This window comes from Falco peregrinus, chromosome 5, assembly GCF_023634155.1.
Source record: "Falco peregrinus isolate bFalPer1 chromosome 5, bFalPer1.pri, whole genome shotgun sequence".
Taxonomy (NCBI): Eukaryota; Metazoa; Chordata; class Aves; order Falconiformes; family Falconidae; genus Falco; species Falco peregrinus.
The window spans coordinates 84,140,431-84,164,769 of record NC_073725.1 but is presented as its reverse complement, the minus strand read 5'-3'; the positions used below and the strand labels follow the sequence as shown (position 1 = coordinate 84,164,769).

Genomic DNA, 24,339 nt, shown 5'->3' with positions numbered 1-24,339 from the left:
GTCACTGTGGTCCAGCCAAAACTACAAAGATCAGGTAATAAAGGTGACCCTCTGTGGGCAATTCAGAAGTCTGAGACTCAGTGTTTGTGTATTTCAGCCCTGCAGGACCTGGAGCCACAGCAGCTGCTTCTCTTTGTTCAGTCCTTTGGAATCCCAGTGTCCAGCATGAGCAAACTTCTGCAGTACCTGGATCAGGCAGTATCTCACGACCCACAGACGCTGGAGCAGAACATCATGGACAAGAGTAAGAGCTTTATATGAGACTGACTAGGCATCTTGCTCTTCCTTGAACAGTTTTCACAAGTGTCTCCTGTGACTTCTTTGGAAAAATCCAAACTAGTTCAGCAAACCCTGTGCACAGGCTGCTTTGGCAGCCTTTTGCCACTGTGGACACCTCCTTAGAGCTTGTCTGGGTGGCCCTTGGCTGTATTTCCTGACATAGAGAAGGATTTTGTGAATTGGATTGCACAGTCTAAAAAGGTAATTTGGAGGCTACCTTGTAAAAGAAATAAGGCTTAAAAGCAGTGTGCTTATGAAGTCCATAAGAACAGCAAATTCTCTTCACTGTGGGAGCTGTACAAACAGCAACCAGTTCTGTCCTGCTTTGCTAAAGAGGGCAAGATGATGACATATTCATATTTTTTCCTTTTCAGACTACATGGCTCACCTTGTGGAGGTTCAGCATGAGAGAGGAGCAACAGGAGGCCAGACATTCCACTCCCTGCTCACTGCCTCCTTACCAGCCCGCCGAGGTATTGCCTGGGATAGCCTAAGCTTCCAAATCTGAGTCATGTTCCAGACTTCCTTCCTCTGTTGCTGTTGAGAGGAACAGGAAGAGCTGTCTTCAGAGTGGGTTATGTTGCAATGTATCAATAAGCTACAGTTAGACACCAGGCCCTGCTAGAGTTTTTCACTCCTGGAAAAGGGAGAAATTCCAATTTTTTGAGTTTTCTACAATGAGTTGTTCTGAGTGATTTGGAAAAATAGGTCTTGCTCAGCCTCGAGAGAAAAGCTACTGAATTCCTTAGTAGTTAGAGACTGTAAAGCTGAAAGTGATCTAGTATGAGGGCTCCAGATGCTAGCTACTGTAATGGTATCTTCCTTTCTTGTCTTTTATTCCTCTCACAGACAGTGCTGAGACTGGAAGGTCAAAATCTAGTCCGGAGAACTCCCAAGGTCAGAACCGGATCCGGGCCTTAAGCCAGGTCCGGGTTCTGGGCCCAGAAGATGATCTGGCAGGCATCTTTCTGCAGGTACTGGTATAACCTCTAGCTGATCAGCTGCTTCCCTGCAGCACCTCCAAAAAATCCATATAAGATACTTGCATCTTCTGACCCCTTCCTCCTACAGTGTTTGCAGGCAATAGGTATGAAAGCTGCACATGCAATGAGACTGTGCCATTGCATCCTGGTGGAATTAATGCTGGAAGGATTTGTAGTTTGTACATGGTTGTAGTTTGAACATGATGTGGCATTTGATCGTGCCTAATACTCGGTGCCTACTAGCGTGTTACTGTCTCTGCACCTTGTTTGTTCTGTGTATAGTGCCTTTCCTCTCAGCAGTGGATGGAGGATTTGTGAAATGCTTGCAGGACCTTGGCAGCAAAGCTGTGTGCAAACAGCATTTGTAGTCTGGCTTGTCTGCTCGCAGAGCCTCCCTCTCAGTTGCCTGCAGAAGGAGCCTGCTGGGAATTCATTGGCTGAGTTGGTTGACTGTATCTAGGTAGTATGGTGATTCCACCACAGTATTGGTGGCAATAGTCATGTTGGGGTTGTGTAGATGCTGCTTATGTTCCTGTACCAGGCACTAAAATACTGAAAAGGCTGTGTCAGATGGTTCCAGTTGTAACCCACAGTCAGTGTAATTGTACAAGGTAAATCAGTCCTCTGCCTCAGGATGTTTATGGTATAGCAGGTTCTTTCATTTCCTCTCATAAACTTATTCCCTCTTGTATCCTACCAGCTTTTCCCACTAAATCCAGACCCACGATGGCAGAATTCAAATCTGCGCCCGCTTGCCCTGGCGTTACAGCAGGCCCTGGGCCAGGAACTGGCTCGCATCCACCAAGGGAACACACAAGTGACGGGGATCACAGCCCGACTTCTCCAGGCGGTAGCTGCACTGATGAACTCGCCGCACAGCGGTGCGTTGGTGATGGCAATGCATCGTAACCACTTCATCTCCTGCCCGCTGATGCGCCAGTTGTACCAGTATCAGGTGAGTGGTGTACGGTGAGAATCTCTGTGGCATTTAACAAAGAGCAGTGAGGAGGAAACAGGCTGCAGTGCATCTGCTCTGTTGCGTGCATACCCTCTACCTGTGTAGTGCTGATCATGACACGGAGAGACTCAGGTTGCCTGGACATGGGCATTTGGGTGCGGGCTGGCCACATTAGCCTAGCACTGCTGAGGGTTGGGGCTTACATACAGGGTTGGGTGTACCTTACCTCGTCTGGTTACTGTGCAGCACTGTGGATTTGTGGCTGTGGGTCTCTGTTGGTTTTGGTATTTCTAGTCTGCACTTTTTGTAGTGTGGACATGTCTTGCAAGCCAAGGCGTTTGCAGACAACTTGAGAGCTGAAGTTTGTAATTCCTTAAGGTAGCCTTCAGAGCAGGCTGAGATTTATCCGATGAAATATCTCATTCCTTTCATCATGATGAAAGAAGCCACAAAGTTCCCTTAGTTATGCTGGAAGAGGTACTGTGTGTGTGACAGTCTTCTGCCTTGCATTTGTACACTAGAAGCTTTCTAGTGAGCTAGTCCAACAGAGTAGATGTGCTGTATGTATTGGCAGTATGTGCCACTGGTTGCATCTTTCCTGCTGTCTTTGTTGTATTCTTGGAAGTGTGTGTAAGCAAGTCTCTTTTGCTGCACTCCCCAGCGCTGCATGCCACAAGACACTACGTTCTCTTCGCTCTTCTTCAAAGTTCTCATGCAGATGCTGCAGTGGTTGGAGAACCCTGCAGTGGAAGATGGTCCTCTGCGTGCCCAGCTGAAGGCCTTTGCTGTGCAGTACTCCTCAAGGCACAGGATCAGTGATGGTACGGGCATTGTGCAGCTTATGGGACTCAGAGTAGATGAAGTGGGACAAGAAAGGGACAGAAACAACTGTACCTAGAGCAGAAGGTGTGGTGGGCTGCCTTTTAGAGAGGTATGCTTAGGATAAGCAAAGAGAGGTTGGTACTGTGCTGTATAAACTCCATGAGGATGCAAACAAGTGACTTAACTCTGGGAGTTTGCAGTAGACACCTGGTAGCATCTCAACAAGCACAGCAGATCTTTCACAGAAAACCTTCAGTTGCTCAGGCCAGGAATTCTGTGCTAGCTGCAGTCCTGAAAGACGAGTGTGTAAGAAATGCCTCTGAAACAAGGTCATATTGTGACTTGTAGTGTTGTTTATCATCCACTATCTGTTAGGAGTCCATAACCAAGAGCTTAGGTATGGAAATGGGTTTGTGGTTATGGTTTTCTCTTCCACATCTCTGTAACATGCAGAAGAGCTGTCGAGGAGTTTGGTGGGAGCAAAATGGCAGCAGAATGCAGCATGTTTATATGTTTGAGTAGTTGTGCCCTAGAGCCACATGGGGCATCTATAGAAGGGAAGCCTGATGTGGGAGCTGGCTTGGCCCTGTGATGCCAGTGCTGTAATTTCTTTGCAGTTCGAGGTGGTTTCTTGCACCTCACAGAAGCTCTGACTTTCCGCCGTGACCCTGACTTGATCAGCTCCACGGTACGTGCCATCATTGCAACCCTGAAATCAGGAGAGAAGTGTAATGTGGAGCCGGAGCTCATCAGCAAAGGTATGGCTGTCCTTCTGCTCTCCTTCCCTCTTGCAGCAGCAGGTTGAACTTCCAGCCCAGCAAGGGAGTGCCTACTGTGCAAGCTGTAGGAAGCTGCCTTCTGCCTGGATCAGAACATGTGAACTGATCTAAACTTGGTCCTATCTTGTTTACCTCCTTCCCCTGCACTGGTATGTGGGTTTATAAATGGTCATCTGGGGCTGGGGTTAAGCTTCTCGGCAAACCATTGGTTTCTGCTAAGAGAAACAGGAGCCTACTATCCCAGCTAAAAATGGCATCTGTCTGCCTTACTGAGCCAGGCTCTCAGGAATGCTGGACTCGTTGCCTTCATGATACTCTTACAAGGTTGCATAGCTTTCACCACATCCTGAAGTTAATGAGTGATGTCTTTCTCCCTCTGCTAGTCCTTCAAGGTCTGATTGAAACTCACTCTCCGTACTTGGAGGAACTCCTGACTGTCCTCTTCTCAGCTACTGTTGAGACCACTGCCAGGTTTCCTGCCATGAAACCAATTGCAGTGGTGAGCTCCTTGTTGCTCCAGGACAGAGAAGAAACACCAGTTAAGAAGGAACTGGACAGTTGCAGGTGAGCCTAGGCAATGATGGGAATTCACTGGTAGGTCTGGGTTCATGACGCCACTGCTGATACTGGCTTTGTTTTCTCCTCAGTACTGAAGCAGCTTGGCTAGGGCCCTCCTCTGGCCTTCTTAATGACTGGCTGGAGATGCTGGACCCAGAGGTGATCAGCAGCTGCCCTGATCTCCAGCAGAAGCTGCTCTTCTCCTGGAACAAAGTAAGAGTGGTTGGGCAGAGGGACTACTGTGTTGAAACCATTTTTCTGGGGTACTGACCTACACCTGGAAACAGGGCAAGGGGGAGTTCTATGTTCTGTCACATGTTGCTATAACCAGTTCCAAAGCAGTACAGGCAGGAGGGAGGTTCTGGTACATCCTTCTCAGTGCAAGGCTTATGTTTCATCTTGCCTTTGTATTTTTTTCACCTGTATTCTTTTCAGAACTTTGAAGTGCATTACAGGCACAACATAGTCCTGTAACAGCCCAGCCAGCTGTGTTTTCAGTGGTATTTTTGCGGACAGATAAATAGCTTGCCTATAAACACTACTAAGCTAAGACTAAAACTGAATTTCACGGCTGATGCCATGTTCTGTTAGGAAGTACTGCAGTTCAAACCTTAAATCCACGCCTTGTCATCTGTGCCGTCTGCCTGCCTGGATTGTCATCCTTCTGTAATATACGTAGTATCTCCTACATCCACCTCGCAGCAAGGATCTGTTTATTACATCTCTTCCTTGGTTGGTCCTTTCAGGCAGGGTCTCAGGTGCCCTCCTTCCGCCCATATCTCTTGGCTCTTCTGACTCACCAGTCCAGCTGGACCACGCTGCACCAGTGCATCAGGCTTCTGCTTTGCAGAAACCGGGAGCAAAGGTGAGTCTTGTTTTTCAGACCTAGCGAGGAGTTTTGAGTTGGGAGACTCGTTGTGTCTGAGAGGGAATAAACAGAAGCCAAGAACAAGAGCTGCTGTGTTCCATGGTTTGTCTGCCAGGAGGTGTAACCCAGCCAAAAACAGGCTTTGTGAGAAGGATGCTGATTTCAGTCATGCTGATTTGTGTACCTTGATATAAATATTACCTGCTGTTTGATTGAAGCAGCTCATAAAGATTTGGCTGTGTTTTAAAAAGGAAGTTATAATCATTGGGTGATCCATCTAGCATTGCCCTTGTTAATAATCTTTATGAATGTGGGATTTACAAGATGGCTTGGATAGCGAATTGACAGCAGTCTCTGTACCTGGGCAGGCTCTGCTGGATCTTTCTGCTGTACTAAACTCCATTACTAGTCTTGCTGTGACCCCCTTCCTGGCATCAGGCTCCCAGTTCTGATCTCTGGAGCAGCCCTAGCTCTCAGCTTCTGCACATTGCTCTCAAATACTGAAGTGCTGCTGTAGTAGTATCTTGCTTAAACTTGTTAGGCTTATGGACCAGGAAACGCTGGTCACACCTAACAGTAGTAATTCAGGACATGACTAAACTAGCAATATTTTAAAGCTGGTAGTATTTCACTTTACTTATTATTATTACTACGCATCTCTTGCAGACTAACATTTAATGAATTCCTGCAGTCCAGGATAACAGCCAGGGTGGGGTGTTCAGTACTCAGGGACAGTAAATTCACTGGCTTGATGGACCAGTTGTTCGTGTTGATGACCAACTTCTGGCCTTGTGGTGCAAGACTATGTGTAGCTGCCACATGCTTGCTGAATGCCATTTGTTCAGTTCCATACCCTGTGCTGTGCTTATTGCAACAAATATTTAGTCATAATCTGGGAACAGAACCAAACCCCTTCTCGGGACTTAATGGATCCTATTTTTACATTTGCAGATGTTTCTTTCTTCACAGTACTCATGATGTTTAGAGACACTACCATGCATTTGTGTGCTGCCTGAGGGCTTTGTTGAGTCTTAATTGCAAATCTGTCTTCCTTTGTCTTCTGACAGGTTTGACCCAACTGCATCCTTGGATTTTTTGTGGGCCTGTATTCACATTCCTCGGATCTGGCAGGGAAGGGACCAAAGAACTCCTCAGGTAATTGTTCAGTTCTTCCAAGATTCCTGTCTGGATGGAGTGAGAGGCAATGCTTTCATGATGCCTGATTTTTCCCATGGCCAAGAGGTGGCTGGAGTAATACAAGTGCAGCATGCCAAATTTGCTGCCTGTACCTCAGCTGGTTACTTAGTTGCTCTGCTATGTTACATATCACAGTAGCAGCGTTGAGTCCAAAAAGCTGATACGAACAGACTTACGTTTGCCAACTAGGCATTTCCTCTGCAGCAATTGCCACAATATCTGTTAGGCATCTAGGCAGAAGGCTACAGTGGTGAGCAAGCTAAAACACAGTGTGGGATAATTCTGATTTTATAAAGAAGATGGGGTTGCACCTCTTCTCCACAAAATAATTTCTTTGGTTTGGAGACTGAATTATGGTTTCTGACCCATCAGCCATGCCAGGTGGAAGTAAATGAGTTCAGAAGTAAAAAAGGGATAAAGAGATTTCATGTGGGGCTGTGGTGCATGCTTTCAGATTCCTAGATATGGGGCAGTTGTTTAGTTCTAAGAGATGTTCCATTCCAGTCAGGGAAAGCATGACTATAAGGAATTAAGGATGTAGGGATTTGGTGTGGATTCGTTTTGGGTGTTTTCTTGCATTGCAGAAGCGCCGTGAGGAATTCGTGCTCCACCTAAAGGCATCAGAATTAATCAGCATGGTGGAACTGATCCTGGCCGAAGCAGAAACCAGATACCAGAACACTGAGGAGGCCTCCTGCGCACTCATCCAGTCTCGACTGCCTTTGTTGCTCAGTTGTTCTCATGGGGACCTTGAGAGCATCAAAAAAGTAACGGAGTATCTGACCAGCTGCATCCAGCAGTGGGGAAGCAGGTGGGGTTGCAAATGGGGAGCACTGTCTACTGTAATTGTAGTTACTGGGGCACGGGCAGGCAGGTAATGATGAGACTTGCCAGCATGTCTTCATTAAGAATGTTGTGTTCCAGAGCCCCTATGAAAAGTGCTGTCCTCCCAGAAGTTTGGGGGAATAGTAAGTCCTTTGAAGTGGTACTTGGACCAGGAAGGTGGCTTTAAAAGTGAAGTTTAAGGGCCCTCTTGCTTTTAGGACTTAGAATGAAATGCTTGCCATGCATTAATTTTTTTTTTTTCTCTCAGGCAGTGGTTATTTTTAGTTACTAGTTCCTCACATGGGACTTCTTGTCTACTCATCCCTTGAATCACTCTGCTCATAATGCATCCTGGTTCTGACCATTACGGTAACTCTCAAAGCTGAACGGAGACCAGATCGTTTCCTAACAGCGATGTTAGCACTGTGGGAAGAACAGGAAGATGATGTATTTGTGGCAATGAAACAAACTGACCTAATTCTAACCGCACTTACGGTGGTGTTAGAAAAGATACTGAGTAATCTCAGTTGCTATTGCGTTGTACTGCCTGCCAGTACAGACTATGCCAGGGATCTATAGCAGGCAGGTGTGCAGAGAACAGGCTGGCTAGTCTTGGTAGTTGTGCTTCTGACTACTCTTCCAGTTGGGATGGGAACGACCACAAGTACCATGTGTGGGAACTCTTCACTGGACATGCCAGCAGAACTTTCTTGTCCTGTGCCCCTTTGTAACTGCAGATTTCTAACTCCAAATGGCTTGATGATGGATCCCCATAGACTGTGAATTATATGAGTGGTTCAAAAGAAGCAAAGTCTGAGAAAAACACTAATTGGGATTGGCGGTGGCTGCTTTAACATGGTCTGTTTGCCATATGCAGGACTGCTGTTGCAAATCTGATGGGTCTGGGATGTTTCCTAGTTGAACTAATGTAGGAACCAGTGGCTGACCTTTGCCTTTTTCCTTCAGCTCTGTGGGAAAATGCTGCCAGGACCTTCTGCTTCAGTTATACCTGCAACTACCTGAGCTCCTTGTGCCTATGCCTGAGATGCTTCTCACCAGTGAAGGAGCCAGAGACAGTAGCACTTGCAAGGTAGAGTTGGAGGCATAGGAAGGCCTCCTTCCCATTGTGTCTCCAAAGTGAATGCTACCTTGATGCCCAATCTAAAAGGAGAGGACTGGCAAAAGCTTCCTAGGTCACTTTGGTTTCTTTACCTAGCTCTTCTGTTGCCCCTTCCTTGCCTGCAGTCTTCAGAGAGTTCAGGTGTAGTTTATTTTGCAGTATCCTTCTGTAAAATAGTGTAAGCTCCACAAGCTTGTGTGCCAAAGGCTTCTGTGAAGCACAAGCGTGCAGGCATCTGATCCTATTTTGATGTCTGTGGGGACTCTGGACTTCAGATCCTGTGCCAGCTGGAATGTTGCATCTGCTTGCAGATTCTACCTGAAAATCATTTGTTAACCCACTCTATAGCTGGAAAGTAATTGGGAAACGCTGCTGAAGAGCCAGGGGGCTTGATTGTGCTTTAAATTTCTTAACTGTTTACTCATTACTTTTCTTGTAGCTTGATGCCCTGGTTCACAGATTCATTAACCTCCTCGCAGACACCAGTGACTCCAAATCATCAGAAAGCCGCGTGTGGGATGCCAATATGGCCTGCAGGAAGCTAGCTGTGGCTCATCCCATCCTACTTCTTAGGTACCACTCTCCCCTTTAACCCTCTGCACATCTGGAGTTCATCAAAAAGCATTCACCCTTGTCCCAGAAGGGGAACAAACTGGCATCAATCACGATGATTGTGACGGAATCCACGTTTATGTACAAAAGTCAAGAGAAAAGGCAGCAAAGTCGTATCTCTTATAATGAGGCAGCACCTCTTTTGGCTCCATGTCTGTCTGGCAACAGTCCTCTTGGAACTGGAGACTAGAGAACAGAACATAGGGAAAATGGGGCTTGCTGATTCTATGGCTACAGATCCCAGAACCCTGGGAAGAGGATAAGGAATGCTTCCTTCTAGGAACTGAGTTGTAACAATATATAACTCTGCCTAGAAAGAAGCTAGATCTGGATTTTCTTCTGTTCGGTGTTTCAGGCACTTGCCAATGATTGCAGCACTGCTGCACGGCCGTGTTCACCTCAATTTCCAGGAGTTCAGGCAGCAGAACCACTTGACCTTCTTCATCCACGTCCTGGGGATCCTGGAGCTGCTCCAGCCGCAGGTCTTCCAGAGCGAGCACCAGGTGGCACTCTGGGACTGTCTCCTGTCCTTCATCCGGCTGCTGCTGGTAGGAAAGTCCCCGCTCCCCCTCCCTGCGTGGGCTGCCAGCCACTAGAGGGAGAAGCTCATGTAAGACAGGGCCAGCCCAGCTCTCTCCCATTTGAAGGGAAAACCTTCATATACCTAAGAACAGAAAAGCGTATTGAGTACCTTGGCGAACTTAAAGAGGAGGCAGGAGATCAAGAAGCTACTCCCTGGTACCTAGAGATGCAGGATGGGCAGTGCATCACTGCTTTTTTTTTTTTTTTTTAACTCTTATTTTCTCGATCCTTTCTCAGAACTACAGAAAATCCTCGCGGCACCTGGCTGCCTTCATCAGCAAATTTGTCCAGTTTATCCATAAGTACATCACGTGCAATGCCCAGGCAGCTGTCTCTTTCTTGCAGAAGCACTCGGATCCACTCCAGTAAGCTTCCTTACTCTTGTTAGCCGTAGCTCATGGAGAGCTTGCACAGTCAGGCTGCCATGAGCTAATCAGAAATCAGTATGAATATGTGACAAAATAATAGCTATTAATATGGCACTTTTTCACCCTTAGCTCCCTTAAGTCTCTGTTGAGATGAGCAGCGTATCCTTTATTATAGGTGAAAACTTAACCTAAGGAAGTGAGATCATTATTTCAATTCGCATGATGGCCTAAACATTCTGTTGAGGCATTGTAGTATCCTGCAGCCATTTCCAGAGGGCCAGCAGGAGGCTCAGCTTTTCCCTGAGCGGTGGCTGCAGGGTCCTACCTGCAGATATGGGGAAAATGCATTTCAGTTCCAGTTATGATGAAAGCGAATCCTGTTTCTGCTTCTGAGAAGCTATATGGTTTAGTGTACATATACATGCTGTTATTTGTCCTCATATCCTTATTGCTACTGAAAGCTAAACATGCCATTTCTTCCCCCAGTGACCTGTCATCAGATAACAGTGACCTAGCAATGCTGAAGTCCCTCCTGGCTGGGCTGAGTCTACCTAGTAAGAGCGGTATCTTGGACAGGGGCCCTGATGAAGAGAAGGGTGGTGAGTCCAGTGTGGGGGAAGTTATTCCAGCTGGTGAACCTGCAGTATGTTTTGGAGCACACATGCTTTTATCAGCTGTATGCTGTGCTCATTCTTCTTGTAACATCCCAGTGAAAGGGTATTTAGAGTGGAGAATGGCACTTGTATGCTCAGCAGTTTGGAACCAGTATCTGGGATGGGTTAATTTGTTTTCCTGTCAGCGGTATCACTACTGGAGCAGAAGAACAGCTCTTAACAAGGGCAAGTTTCATTGTTGTGGATTTTCCCTTCCTCAGCCACACTTAAGAATTTGACCTGTCAGGAGACCCTAAGGGTACATCCACTTCTCCACTGTTTACAACTTGCATGGGAAAATTATTCGGTATTAAAACAGCTCAGGAAGGTTCCTTCTCTTCACATCAGCTGAGGTGGTACCAGAAGGTGCAGTGAGGCTAGAGATGTTGAGGGCCAGGAATTGTATTGCAGTGTTGCTGGTCAGCTTGTGATACACCACTACACTGGTGGGGATACTGGGTCTGTCTCCCTGTTAAAATTACAGAGACTGTCAGGAGTGACCTGTTCTCTCTCTTTCTCTTCCCCCCTTCTCTCCCCCTGCCATCCCCCAAGATGAAGCAGCAGCTGGCTCTTTCCCCCTTGTCAGCGTGTCTCTCTTCACTCCTCTCACGCCAGCTGAAATGGCCCCGTATATGAAGAGGCTCTCCAGAGGCCAAACCGTTGAGGGTAAGTGAGGACCTGCAGAGCTGTACAAAGATGCAAGGCAAATGCAGTCACACGCCAGCCCTGTTACTTCTGTCAGCTACATGCTACTTTCCAGTTTCAGTCTTGTGTTTGGAAGTCTCAGCCAGTTAGGATGTGGTTTTGTTTTGAACTTGTCCATAACCTATGGTTCTGTGACAGAGGCTTCCTGTGATGTTGTTATCACTTAGCTCAGTGTTGCTGCAGTTGCCTCTGCTTTGAGGCTCTTCAGGGATCTTGTAAGCGCTCTGGAAGATAGTGTGAGTAATTCGAGGAGTGCTGCAGTTCAGCTGAGCCAGGTCTGGAGTGCTGATAGGAATGCCATTTTTTTAATGATCTAAAAATTCCAAACTGATGGGAAGCAGGATTCTGTTAGAAAACCCCAAATGGCCTTCATGGAAGAAAATAATGTTAACCTGGCATAACAACATGCCGCTTCTCCAAAGGTCTGAAATCATAGCTGTCCAGCGTTCAGATCTAAGTGCTGTTGGGGTGACAGTTTTCCTCCCACAGTAGAAATAGGGGGAAGAAATCCTGCCTCGACACAAAAAGCCTCTTTTAAAAACAGTGAAGATCTTTCACATACAGAAGAATTCTGTGAAGTGTTCTGGAATTGAAACCTCCCAGCCCACCCCACTCCTTCCCCTTCCTATGGCATGACAGTGCTGGTGACCTCTGCCCGGGGTTGGGATGTACTGATCTGGCATGTGGCCTACCTGTTCTCATCCTTTTTGAAGAACTGTCTTTATTACGCTAGCTCTGTGTGCAGGTGGGAAAACTTGGCTGCTTGGGAGATTGGATTTTAAAGGAAAAAGAAAAAGATCCTTTGCTGGATCAATGAATTTCAGTCATCTCTTTCAACCTGTGTCTTCCACCAGACATCCTGGAGGTGCTGACAGACATTGATGAGATGTCCAGACGGAGGCCAGAAATTCTCTCCTTTTTTGCTGTGAGTATTAGTGTCTCAAACTGGCACTGGAAGGAAAAGATTCTTTTCACCAGAGTCTGTTTTGCACAGCCAGCTTAAGCGCTACCCTTCCTCTGCTTTTTGGGTGGATGTTGCAGCATCATAGGAGAAATCTGTCTTCAGCTAGGCCTTCTGACAGCAGGCAGCATTTATTTCCCTGCAGTCTTCTTTCCATTGTGTACTGCGTCTGCCAGCATCCATTTTAACTTTTCTTTACGTCAGAGGAAGAATGAATGCTCTGTGCTCTTCCTAGCATTGGGGCAATAAGAGAGCAGAACAGCTCTGTTGAAAACAGTGGAGCCTAGGGAAAACTCAGCTGTCCCACATGGAAAAAGATTACAGAAGGGTGCTTTAAAGTATTCAAAAACAGGATAATCCTTCTTGCAGAGAAGGATTTCCTGGCTCAGCCAGTACCTGCTGGATGTGTGTTGGGCTGAATTGGTGCTGGAGGGGTAGTAATGCAAGTCTGAGGAGCCTGTGCTCCCTGGATGGCCGTGTGATCTTAATTTGTGCATCTCCTTTCAGACAAGCCTACAGAAGCTGATGAGTTCATCAGAGGAGTCCTGCCGAAACCTGGCCTTTAGCCTGGCTTTACGCTCCATTCAAAACAACCCCAGGTGAGGACCACTGGAACTTAGGCTATCCCAAGTCACTGATGGGCACTGTCTGCCCATCTTGCACACCTGTTGATGGTGATCTGGAGTGTACTTACACTATGTTTTACTCCCAGCATTGCTGCAGACTTCCTTCCCACCTTCATGTACTGCCTTGGCAGCCGAGACTTTGAGGTGGTGCAGACAGCACTGAGGAACCTACCTGAATACACCCTCCTTTGCCAAGGTAAGTTGATACCTGCCACCTCTGGTGCATGCTTGGCCTCACAAGGGTCTTGTGGGCACCTGTGCTGTGAACAGCCTCCCTGGGAAGTTGCCAAGGGTCAGTGTTGCCTAGACCAAGCCATCGAACACGCAGGTGATCTATATCAATAGCAGCTTTGGGCTGAGCATTGCCAGAGAGATTTGACATAGAAACAAGGGAGGCTTCCCTGAAGTAGATTTGCTCCCTTATGATTTTCTCAGAGTTGTGATCCCTCGCATGATCATATACCTACGGAGCTATTAGAGGGTGGATTGTGCCATGTTCTTACGGAAGGAAAGAATTTCTTGCACAGCTGCAAACATGCACCCCGGTGTTCGTTGGATTGCCTTTGCTTGCATGTCGGAGCTCTCGGATCAGTCCTTCTGCTGTCTTTCCCTTTCACAGAGCACGCAGCAGTGTTACTGCACAGGGCCTTCCTGGTGGGGATGTACGGCCAGATCGACACCAGCTCTCAGATTTCAGAGGCCTTGAAGGTTCTGCACATGGAGGCTACGATATGAACGTGTGGTTCTGGGAGCTCCGCTTCCAGAGGAATTAATTTAGCTGGACTCAGCAGCTGCATTGAAGCCCTGTAAGAAGACACTGTATTTCACCCCATGTGCTGGAGGATCAAAGAGGTGATGTGGCAAGTCAGACAGTGCTGGAAGAGGAGAGTGTGCTGACTGAAGATCAGAAGGGGGCAAGGATCAATCTCTCTGGCTAAGATAACATTACTGTGGGAGAAGAACCTCCTGAATGTTGTGCCAAACAGGGACCATGTCCTTCATGGGATCTTGGGGCAGTGGCTGTTGGTTTGTTTTGGGTTTTTTTTTGTCTCCAAGAAGGCAGCACTGCTGGGAGATCGGAAGGAAGCACTGGGCCGTGCACTTGAAGTCTCTGCACTCTGTGTTGGAGGGAACATGCAGATTTGTGCAGGGAGAAGAGACCACTTAGTTTTCTGGGGGTCTTTGGTTTTTTTCTTTTTTAATTAAAATTCTCTTTGTTTCCATTGTGCCTTTCTTGGTTCTGTGCTGTCCTGGGTGTAGCTTGACATCCCTCTTTTCCTGTTCTCCAGCCTCTTGTTATTCCACACAAAGCATCTCTGGAAGACCTGTCTCCATGGCCAAATGCCAACACAGCTATCTTGGCCTTTTACAGGATAAGTAGGAGATGGAGGAGGTTTAGAAGGGTCAGTGGGTTATCATAGATAAGTTTGGTCAGCAGCAGCTGCTGACAGGACAGCTTTCAAGAGTTTACTTAGAAAACTTTTCTTTAAAAACAAGTAAACAAACTTCTTTGTATATCTGCAAACATCCCAGCAGCTGGCCACTGTCACAGTGGAGTCTTCGAACAAGCAGCTGGGTTTCCTCTTTGGGATCTGCCAGTTCCTCCCTGTGACTTTTCTGACCACTGTTCTCTGGTCACTGTCTGCTGATAGGGATGATGGCCTATTTGCCGTCATTTGAGGACACAAAAAGAGGAGTCTTCCTTCCCTCTGCTCCAGAGAAGTAAGTGCTGCATATGCTCCTTCTCCAGTCTTGCTTAATTCTAGTCACTAGTTTGCTTTCACATCGTTTGTCTTTATTCCTGTGGCACTCCACTTGCTAGTAGAGAATCTTTGTAGTATTCTAAGGATGAAGATCCTGGAGGAATTTTATAGATAGCTGTAAATAAGTCTGTATCTCCTTGCTGGTGGTGGGGACAGTTGTGACCTCACGGGTGGCTGGGTGGAGAAATATTGTCCATCCTTTCAAACAAGGGGTACCACAGCTGAGCACTTTGGCTAATGCGTCAAAATATGAATGAATGTCCAGCTGGCTTTGCAGAGAAATAGAGAAGAAAAGGGAGAGATCTGAACCTCCCATCAACTGTAAGTAGCCTTGCCTTTAAATAAAGAGATTAGAGTCATCACTTTAAAAAGCAACATGCTTTTTTCCTCAGCAGCATCTGCTTCACATCCAGAGCCACTACTGTGGCAATTAGCTACATATAAATTATGTGGAGGAACAGCTGAAGAAGATCAAGTCAGGGAAATGGTTTTCCTGAGGGGCTCAGTGACAGTAGGATTAACGCCTGTCTAAAGGGTTCCCAGTGAGATTACTGGCTCCACTTACCTTAGTCCATTATCACAGACATCATTAAGGTACTGCTCAGTTTGTCAGAGCAGCGAGGTAGTTCTTTTGGTGCTGCTGTAGGCCTAGAGCAGCTGGGAACTCGTGGGACTGGCTGGAAGAGGGCTTTTCACAGGGCTTTGAGCCAAGGAGCAAGGAAAATCTTTCAAGACTGTTACCACGCAAAGAGAGCCAGTCAAAGAAGTAGTGGTGCTTTCGTGAATGTCCTCCCTGCAGGTGAGGCTTTCCAGAAATCCTGTTCCAGGGCTGCAACTAGAAATGTTTACAGGCAAAAACAAATTGTGTGGTTAGCCCTAAATTCTGTCTGTTTGGCAATGCCCGCTGTGAGCAGACCAGCTCCAGGATGCCTGGTTTGGAGGAGCATGCTTGGATGTTGGCAGAACTACTTAATGACCCCTCAGATGAGGGCAGCCAGGCTTTCCAGAGCAGTGTGAAAAGAGATGTGTCTGAGACGGTGGAAGGAGCATTTCTTTACCAGCAGTAGCAGAAATCATCTTTTGGGAGATGGGGAAACAAACTCAGAGGGAGGGAATGTGGGTGGGAGTTACTTTGCAGAGCTGGGCCTTCCCATAGATCTCCCAATACAAAAGGCATCATGATTTGTTGATCTCCTTTTTGCTCTATTGAAGGTTCCCACGATGCGTTTGCTTTGCTGCCACCCTCTGCTTGGACCCAGTGGAGCTGCGCAGGTTGCCCTGGTTTGAAGCATGTCACTGAAACCAGATCAGAGCTGAGAGCAGGGCTGTCAAGGGGTGCCTGGCTGTGCAGAGACAGCTCAGGGCAGAAGCCTGTCCCTCCTGTCTGGGAAGGCAACCATGACAGCTCTAAAACAGTTAGTGACGGCGTTACTGATGCTCTGACACTCGCCCGCCTTTTAATCGGCACTCTGTAACTTTCATCTCCGCCTGGCTGAGCACCTTCTCTCCTCCCATCCCTGCTGAGCTGACAGTGTTATCCTTCACAGGCCTGCTGGGCTCCTCCTGGGGACTGGGGCAGTCTTCTCTCTCTTAAAGAAGACCTGGTGCCTTGCTCAGAAGAGAAGTGGCGAGGAGGTTTGCAGGGTCGTTCCTTGCCAAGCCCATGGGGCCCCCATGACTCACCCAGTACAAATCCCTGCTCCCCTCTGAGTTCCAGACAACACTGCAGAATCCCTGCTTAGACACTTACTTCTCTACCATGATCTGCTGTAGTCAAGAGCTTCCTAGGAGCGCTGGGGCTGGTGTCTGAAGCAGTCCGTGTGGGGCTGGGGAACGTGCTGAACACTGGTTCGTGGGGAGTTTTTTTGTCTTCCTGGATGCACTGGGAATCCCATGCCAGCTCTAGGGGAGGTATGATGGGGAACGGAAAACTGGCTGCAGCTTGTTGGGCACCCTGTGGCTGCACCCAGCTCATGACAGGGCTGGCACCAACCCCTGTGCATCAGCTGGCCCTGCTTTGGTGCCTGCATGGCTGGCGCTGGGCAGAGGTGGCAGAGAGCTGGGGCAATCCTGGAGCAGCTGAGGGGCTGCAGGGCGCTTTCCCTAAGCACTGGCTGGTAAGGTTGGGGCGCAAGGGTGGAGATGGTGGCATTGCGCAGGCAGGCTGCAGCAAGAGAGCCAAGGCTTGGGCGGAGGGGAACGTGACACCTCCTTGCCCAGGTTGCAATGGCATTCATGTCAGGTCCTCTCTAAAGCCCAGCTGCTTCCCCTCAGAGGTTACCAGATCCCACCTCCATACCCTGAAAGCATCAGGAGATCATAAATCCTTGCAAACCCCAGGCATCTTTTGTGATAGTTTCCTACTGATCTTTGCAGCAAAGAGAAATAATTTGCAAATATTTTTATGACCCAGATGTGGCAGCCTCGCGAGGGAGATGGACAGGTCTGGAATGTCCAGCATGCATGTGATGGACCTTCACAGCCTTGGCCAGGCACAAGCAGGCATCTCTAACCTGACCATACTATGTTCCTGCCAGTCCCAGTGCAGCTGGGAGCATGGCCCCTTGCATGTGTCAAAGCTGCAGAGCAGGGTTGTGCATCCCAGGAACCATAGAAGATGTCCCGGAGCACCATGTGAGTTTGGCCATGAGCAGGACCGTGACTCACCAGGGAGGTGCCTACATGCTCCTGACTTAGTGGCAGCTGCCTCTGGGGCATGCTTGACACTGGGGAGCTGGAAGAGTCCCAGCGCTGAACTCGGAGGCAAATCTGCCTGACCTGCTACGTCAGCAGTGGAAACAGGGAGAGGTATACAGGTAACACCAACAAATGGGATTTCATGGCTAAAGGCACTGATGTTTTGCCAGCTGTTAGAAAAAAGGAAGGGCAGAGAAAGAGAAGCCTTGCTTTGCAAGGAGCGGCATGCAGGAAATCTTGTGCAAAAAGAGAGGAAAACTCCATCTCCATTACTTATTGTCTGCGTGTAAATGTGGGCCATGGAGTCTATCCCGGGACTGCTCCCTGGGGCTCTGCCATCCTCTTCCTCCAGTCAACCTCATCTGTGACCTCCGTCAGTGACAAATGCAATCCTGGCCCTGCCTGCCCTCAATTAACTTCCTTCTGGCCATACCACAGTTTAGGATAGTATGATTCACACTTCAGGAGTTGATCGCTAAAAGCTAAAAATGGTAAGACTTTTGTTAGCTTTGGGAGTTTCAAAGCCAGCCCTACACCAGCTAAGTAGCCTGGCTTCTGTCGGGCTGGCATTTGCCTAAGATGGACTGATTTTTAAATCTGTGTTGCCTCTCCATACATTGAGATAATTTGGCCCTAAAGCAGCAGAATATAGAGCTTGCATTTTCCCTTTTAAATTCAAGAGACCTTTATAATAATATATCTGCCTGTCCTGTGTAGCTGGTGGTGTCTTGCCTTTGGCGTTACTGTGTTTGCGCATGAACAGCATCTCTTAACACAAGAAGATATTGGGTAAAACCCCTGTCAAGACCCCCAGCAGCAATTAAAAAATTCATTAAGCTACAATAGGCCAGTCATTGCTGGGTAATTATTAAGCTGTAAGAATTGCTAATTGTCTTATTAGCATTAAACAATTATGCAAATAATGGAAAACATACCATAAGGCTAATAAAATTACCTTTTTTTTTTAACTAATAATGAGATTTAAAGTGATGCTTATGGTTTTACTGGGAACATCTTTGGAGAGGAGCGAGACCTCTATGGGCACTCAGCACAGGGTGAGCAGGACATCTTGAACCACATCTCCCATAAGTTGTCTTTCAGAGCTCGTAGTGCCCCTGCATCAGGCTCTCCCCCAGTTCTGCACCCACCCAGACAGCAACACAGGGACACGCAGGTGCTGATGACTTTGGAGGACCACGCAGTGGTGACACTGCTAAGCCTGGACCGGAGACAGAGTTTGAACTTTGTGCTATCGTAGACTTCCTATGGGCATCCCTGTTCTTCCCCCAAAAAAGCACGTGGTGCTTCAGGTTTGGTCTGTGTGAAAACAAGGCAGTTTGTAGTTTTTCACATCAATTCAGTTCAGAAGTGGAAAGTTCTAGCCTTTAAAGTTAAGCTGTGTCAAGGATTTTATTACTGTCAAGTTAGCAACCTGAGGTAAGAGCCAGTCTGTCTTCCAAGTGAGGTTCCAGCTGGATTTCCAAGGTCAGCAAAAAGCTGAATGATGAGCAAGTGCCTTTGTGTTCCTGTGAAACGAGAACAAGACCTTGTTTACCCCCACCCCCGGGAAAAGACTACTTCACTTATTCATATTCACAGCGAGCTTGGAAGAGGCAAAGTGCTGCTTTGCTTCAGCATGTTAACATTGTTAATCACTAACAAATATTATCAGTTTTCTAGGCTTTAAACTCTGCTCTGCTGATAAGACGCAGCATTTCAAAGCAGCCAAGCCAGCTCCTGCTCCAGGGTGGGTCCTGCTCCCATAGAGATGGGGGTCACCTCACCCAATCTCGTTATCCAAATGGGATTGATCAGCAAAAAACACCTTCACTTTCACTATCTGATAAGAATGCTGAAGTTTGCAGCTCCTGGAGGACTGGGGGGAGCATTCCGCCATGGCACTACAAAGATCAGGGGTCACCACTGCCTGTTTCAGTTTCCTTGCAAGAGGAGGGGAGGTCACCTTCTGAAACAAACACCACCCCCAGTCCCCTTGGAAAGCTGTTTTTAGCTCCCTGAGATTCTCTGGTGACCCACCACGCAGCTGTTCATAGCCTTTTCATTCTTCTTTCTCACCTGGTATGTAGGACACGGCATGTGAGCTGTCTCTCATCCTTGTCTGGAAATAACTTTCTGTCATCAACCTCTAGCCTGTCCCGCACCTCACTGTTTTGGGGGACAGGAAAGCCAGCAGGTCATCTTCCTGGCAGGCAGGAGGGAACATGAGAAAGGCTTTTTTTTCTTTTGGTGACAGGACACACTTTGCTCTGATGCTCAGCGGTTTTGATCCTTCGAGGTTTTAGGATAATGGAATCACCATTTATGAGCTTCTCAGAAGCATGTGTCGTGGAGAGATGTACCAAAATGCCTCTTTCTGTAACTTGACGTTTCACTTTCATCATCTTTCAGTGGAAACTCGTGTTCAGACTTGAATTTTGTAATGTTTTTTTTTTCTGCTGCTTTGCAGGTCAAACTAGCCAGACTCCAAGCAGAGGCGGGTTTTGTGTGGAAGCATTTCTGTGTGAGTAGCTGTGAAATTGTTGGGGCTTTCTTTCCCTGGCTTGGGCCTTTCTGTCTCTGTGGAGTCAGCCTGGCTGCCTTCTGGGAAGAGAGAGCTGATGAGGCATGTTACTGATGAGACACATACTTTTTCCTTCTTGTTTTGAATCCCTCATTTTAATACAAGCCATTGGCACAGGAATGTATGAGAGCTCTTGGCTACAACACACACTTCCTATTGTTGGGAGTGAACAGCCCTGCGTACAGCCTGCAGCAAAATTATGAAGTAGCTCAATTTGACCAGCTAATTTCCCACAATAGTTAAAAGATGTGATTTTTCCATGGTGTTACACTCTTAGGAAAAAAACTTGTATCACTCGGTTCTCAGCTTCATGAAGCCCCACGTTGTTTGATATAAGGAATCAACTCTTCCCGCCCCTGCCTCAAATCCACAAGCTAACAAACATTAGTTGTTTTTCTTTGGGCTTTAGGGTGGTCCTAGTTGTATATTTAATTTTTTTCTCTACTACCAGTGAACTCCAGGCTGCTGTATACAGGAACCAGTATAAATTCAAGAGGTAATGGCAAAGAGTGATCCTCACCAGTCATAGCAGCCCTCAGGAAGCACTCAGCATTTCTCTGTTGCAGTTTGGTATCTAGGAAGAGAACTGAAAAGGACTGTGGAAAAGAAAGAAAAGAGTAATCCGTAAGTAGAGAAGAATAAATCAGTTCATGTCTGCGGACTGCTGCTCTCCACAAAGCCTCCAAATGGGCCTCAGGAAGGGATCTGGAGGGAGCAGGCACTGCACTCTCAGGACACGCTCTGCTCCATGAGCTGGCAGTGCATCACAGGTGGGAAGTTTCACACAGCAGCACTGGGAAAAGCTCAGTGATTGTAGGCAAGGTCCAAAAACTAGGATGAGGACATATAAGGTTCCTCCAAGGAAAAGACGTGGAAGGGAAAAACACAATCCAGAGTAAGGATTTGTAAGCATCATCCCATGAGGAATGCTGTGGAAGAACAGCGGTTGTGGGTAATAGCTAGGCAGCTGCACAGGCAGCTCTGCTCCCTTCCTGCCCTGCTCCTCTGCTAGTAGTGCTTGTTAGTTTACCTGTTGGTGCATTAGAGACTCACCATAGCTACAAACTCCTGCAGAGCTCTCCTTAATCACTAAGAACACTGCACAAGTCACTGATGCCTGTATTTTGAAAAGCCATTATTGGCCCAGTAGTAATACTATTACTGCATTAGCTAACTCCTTCAGCGATGTCATTTTAATCACCTTAGCGTATAATGTGGACCTGATTCTTCTGGTGTACCAAGGGCTGTACCTCCAACCTAACCCTTGGGATGCGTAGCTTGGAGCCAGCAATTAACAGTTTCTTCTTCTGGCATCTGCAAGCCTGGATGCCTTTCTGATAGGACCATCTCAGTCAAACACAGATGACCAGGCTCAGTGCAGGGAGGGACGAGGTAAAATGTAGTGGCTTGTGATACACAGAAAATCACAGCTGCTCTCCGAGTCCAGCCTAGCTTTCCGCTCCATGGGTCTGTGTCCCCTGCCACCCAGCCCAAGCTGCCCCTTCCCAAAGCACGAGGTAATAAGGGACTAACTGCATCAACTCATTAAGCTGGGTTTGTTAGAAGACAGATTGTCATGTTAAACAAATACATTTTTAAAAAACTAAATATCATTCCCTGGGCTGTGCCCCATCTGGGCCATTAAATCTGAAAGGGGTAACTACAGCTGTGTCAAAGCTGAGCTCAGAAGCTGATTTGCACCATTTGTACTACTAGCAATTGGCAACAACTCAATTTTCAAACATCATTTTCTTCTTGTCATTTCCCAGTGCTGCTCTATGTAGATTGTGAGCACGGCAGGGGGATGCACGCTGCTGAACAAAACAGTCTTTGGGACTTAGAAAAAGAAAGCCCACAAATGCATTTCCTAAACCCATGACATCCTCTTTATTTCTCACCAAGCCCTAAGCTACCTGATGACAGAGGACAGGAAAGGCTGTCTATTGTTATCCAGCTGGTTCTTTGTAAATCATGCAAATTTTATCCTTCTAATGAAAAGGTGGTGTGGAAATGAAGCAGGACAGCTCAGCTTTCAGGCCTCTCCGCATGTTAAGTTTCCAACTTGCAAGAAAGCAAGCCCCTTTTTCCGGGGAGGGGGAAAACAACCAACAACTCTGAGTTAATCCAGTGTTTCTTTTGATTGGTCCCTGGGTAGCCTGATTAATTTTGAGTGCAGATGTTTACGCTTTCCTTCACAAGAATACACCCAGCATTCAGGAGAAGGCTCACTGTGCCGTATTTCCTCCTTCCCCCACCGTTCTTGTTACAGTTGTGCAGCAACATATGCTAAGGCCTTATTACAAGGGATTCCTATAAATGGCATAAAGGATTAATAATGTATTTATAACACAACTTTGTTTTAGTATAAAGTGATCTATAAATTTGTAATAAATGTTTTATAATGTTTTTGTAGCCTGTTATAAATGATAAATGGGAGACTATAGATGCCACATCAAATATTCATGCTGCATTGTGTGCATTATTATGCCGTTACTGTTCAGGAAACCATTAATAATAAAGTGAATGGAGATGTAAAAGTTGCTGACATGCCCAGCAAGCCATTTATAATGAAATGTATAATCCTTACCATAAAGTAAATACATTGGCCAGTGATTGTTGATGAAATGGAAACACACTGAATTATTTGCGAGGTATTTATATATTAATGTATATTATCCATATCATGTCATAGAAATGCCATTAATATATTATATGTATTATTAATTATTTTTACGTAATTTATAGGCAGCTCTTAAAGTGTTACCTTTTCTCTTCTGCCGTTTTCTCAGCTGCACAAGATCTGGTGAGTTATTTTATGTGCTGCAGGGCAGCCACAATGAACTGGCAATCACGGTGCGGCTCGAGGCAGGGCTGAGCCTTCCCTGGCCACCAGCCACGATCCTGCTCCTTCCCCGGCCACGGCCCCCCTCGCTCCTTCGGTGACTACTGCCCTGCCTCCTGCCATGGCCATGGCCTCCCTCACTCCTCCTGCGGCCACGGCCCCCTCGCTCCTTCCCTGGCCACAATCCCACTCCTTCCCCGGCCATGGCCCCCCTCGCTCCTTCCCTGACTACTGCCCTGCCTCCTGCCATGGCCTCTCTCGCTCCTTCCCGGGCCACGATGTCGCTCCTTCCATGGCCACAGACCCCCTCGCTCTTTCCCTTGCCACGATCCTGTTCCTTCTGTGGCCACGGTCCCCCTCGCTCCTTCCCGGACTACTGCCCTGCCTCCTCCCCTGGCCACGGCTTCCCTCGCTCCTGCCCTGGCCACCTTCCTGCCTCCTTCTCCAGCCCCTGCCCCCTCGCTCCAGGCAGGGCCCTGGCCCCGCCGCCCCCTGCCCTCCCTGCCCCGCCGCAGGCCCTTTGCTCCGTCCCCGGGCAGCCATGCTCTGTCCTCCCGCCACCTCCTCACGCCTCCCCTGCGCGGCTGCCCGTTCCCGCAGCAAACTCCATGTTTTTGCGTGTCTGCACAGGACGCGTCCCGCGCCCCCGGGCCCCGAGCCCAACCCCGGGACCCCCTGCCGCCTCGGCCCCTGCGGAGCCGCCGCCGCCCCCCGGCCCCACACGCCGCCGCTCGTGTCCCAGGCGCGCCCGTTTGCCGCCACTGCCGCCTCGCACGCCCCCGCCCCGGCGCTGCCGTTGCCCCCTCACAGCCCCCATTGCCCCCCTACACGCCCCCGCCAGGCTCGGCCCCGGGCGAGGCGGAGCGAGGCCCTGCGGGGCCGCCGCCGCCCGCCCCCCCGCCCGCCCCTCCGCCCGCCCCGCTGCCCGCCGCGGCCGCCACACACCGGCAGCCTGCGGCGGGGCCGGGCTGGGCCGGGCGCCTCCTGCCCTGCCGGGCCGGCCCGCGGGGCCATGGCGGCCATCCAGAACCTGCAGCTGTGGTGCAAGCAGCAGTGCGAGGGCTACCGCGGTGTCAGCATCACCAACATGACCACCTCCTTCCGCGACGGCCTCGCCTTCTGCGCCATCCTCCACCGGCACCGGCCCGACCTCATGTGAGTACCCTCGCCGGGCATCGAGGCCGGGGCAGGGGCCTGCGGGCCCGCTGGGCCTGGGACCCCCTCGCTGGGCTGCGGGCAGCCCGCCGTGCCCCTGCAGACCCCGGCCCCCAGGCCCCTGCCTTGCCTTGAGCACCCCCAGCAGACGCCCAGCTCCCCCCTGCTCCTCCTCGCTCACAGCATCTCTCGGTGCTGTGGGCCGGCAGCTGGCACCAGGAGCAGTGCCAGCACCCATGCTGGAAATCTCCAAGCAACACACTCTTGCTGCCGGCCAGCCTTTTTCCCCCCTATATTTTTCCTTTTTTCCCTCTGTGGCTGAATTATCGATGTTTTAAATGCGCCCTTTCCATTGCAAAACAAGTTCAGACACTGGTTTCCTTCTTTGCTGTCGGTGTTTGCTTA

The 24,339-nt window shown here is 48.5% G+C and overlaps 2 protein-coding genes and 1 long non-coding RNA gene across 9 annotated transcripts in view; 2 read left to right on the top strand and 1 right to left on the bottom strand.

The window, feature by feature from the left end:
- Nucleotides 1-14,119, top strand: part of INTS1 (integrator complex subunit 1) — a 29,259-nt gene extending 15,140 nt beyond the window's left edge. For 2 of the 3 annotated variants that reach the window (XM_055803773.1, XM_055803772.1), the window contains exons 27-47: nt 98-244; nt 654-752; nt 1,129-1,253; nt 1,963-2,217; nt 2,882-3,041; nt 3,660-3,800; nt 4,205-4,385; nt 4,469-4,592; nt 5,126-5,244; nt 6,315-6,402; nt 7,029-7,255; nt 8,236-8,359; nt 8,829-8,962; nt 9,357-9,549; nt 9,821-9,948; nt 10,438-10,550; nt 11,157-11,270; nt 12,164-12,234; nt 12,778-12,869; nt 12,983-13,092; nt 13,516-14,119. In XM_055803773.1, the coding sequence (XP_055659748.1) occupies nt 98-244; nt 654-752; nt 1,129-1,253; nt 1,963-2,217; nt 2,882-3,041; nt 3,660-3,800; nt 4,205-4,385; nt 4,469-4,592; nt 5,126-5,244; nt 6,315-6,402; nt 7,029-7,255; nt 8,236-8,359; nt 8,829-8,962; nt 9,357-9,549; nt 9,821-9,948; nt 10,438-10,550; nt 11,157-11,270; nt 12,164-12,234; nt 12,778-12,869; nt 12,983-13,092; nt 13,516-13,631 (2,861 nt within the window). In that variant the 3' untranslated portion in view covers nt 13,632-14,119. The remainder of the gene's footprint in view (nt 1-97; nt 245-653; nt 753-1,128; nt 1,254-1,962; nt 2,218-2,881; nt 3,042-3,659; nt 3,801-4,204; nt 4,386-4,468; nt 4,593-5,125; nt 5,245-6,314; nt 6,403-7,028; nt 7,256-8,235; nt 8,360-8,828; nt 8,963-9,356; nt 9,550-9,820; nt 9,949-10,437; nt 10,551-11,156; nt 11,271-12,163; nt 12,235-12,777; nt 12,870-12,982; nt 13,093-13,515) is intronic. The other variant, XM_055803774.1, reaches the window with a different exon arrangement.
- A 4,628-nt stretch (nt 14,120-18,747) lies between these two features.
- LOC114010714 (uncharacterized) lies at nt 18,748-23,613 on the bottom strand. 2 transcript variants are annotated; one of them, XR_008747192.1, is made up of 3 exons: nt 22,702-23,613; nt 20,458-20,533; nt 18,748-18,882 (listed from the first exon to the last, which is right to left on the bottom strand). It is a non-coding gene; the product is annotated as an uncharacterized LOC114010714 (long non-coding RNA). The 2 variants fall into 2 exon arrangements; XR_008747191.1 differs by having other exon boundaries at nt 18,748-20,533.
- A 76-nt stretch (nt 23,614-23,689) lies between these two features.
- The window catches only part of MICALL2 (MICAL like 2), a 35,947-nt gene continuing 35,297 nt past the window's right edge, over nt 23,690-24,339 (top strand). For all 4 annotated transcript variants that reach the window (XR_008747190.1, XR_008747189.1, XM_055803775.1 and 1 more), the window contains exon 1: nt 23,690-23,934. Coding sequence is in view for 2 of the 4 variants with exons in the window: in XM_055803775.1 (XP_055659750.1) it covers nt 23,792-23,934 (143 nt within the window). In the remaining 2 variants the exon portion in view is untranslated. The remainder of the gene's footprint in view (nt 23,935-24,339) is intronic.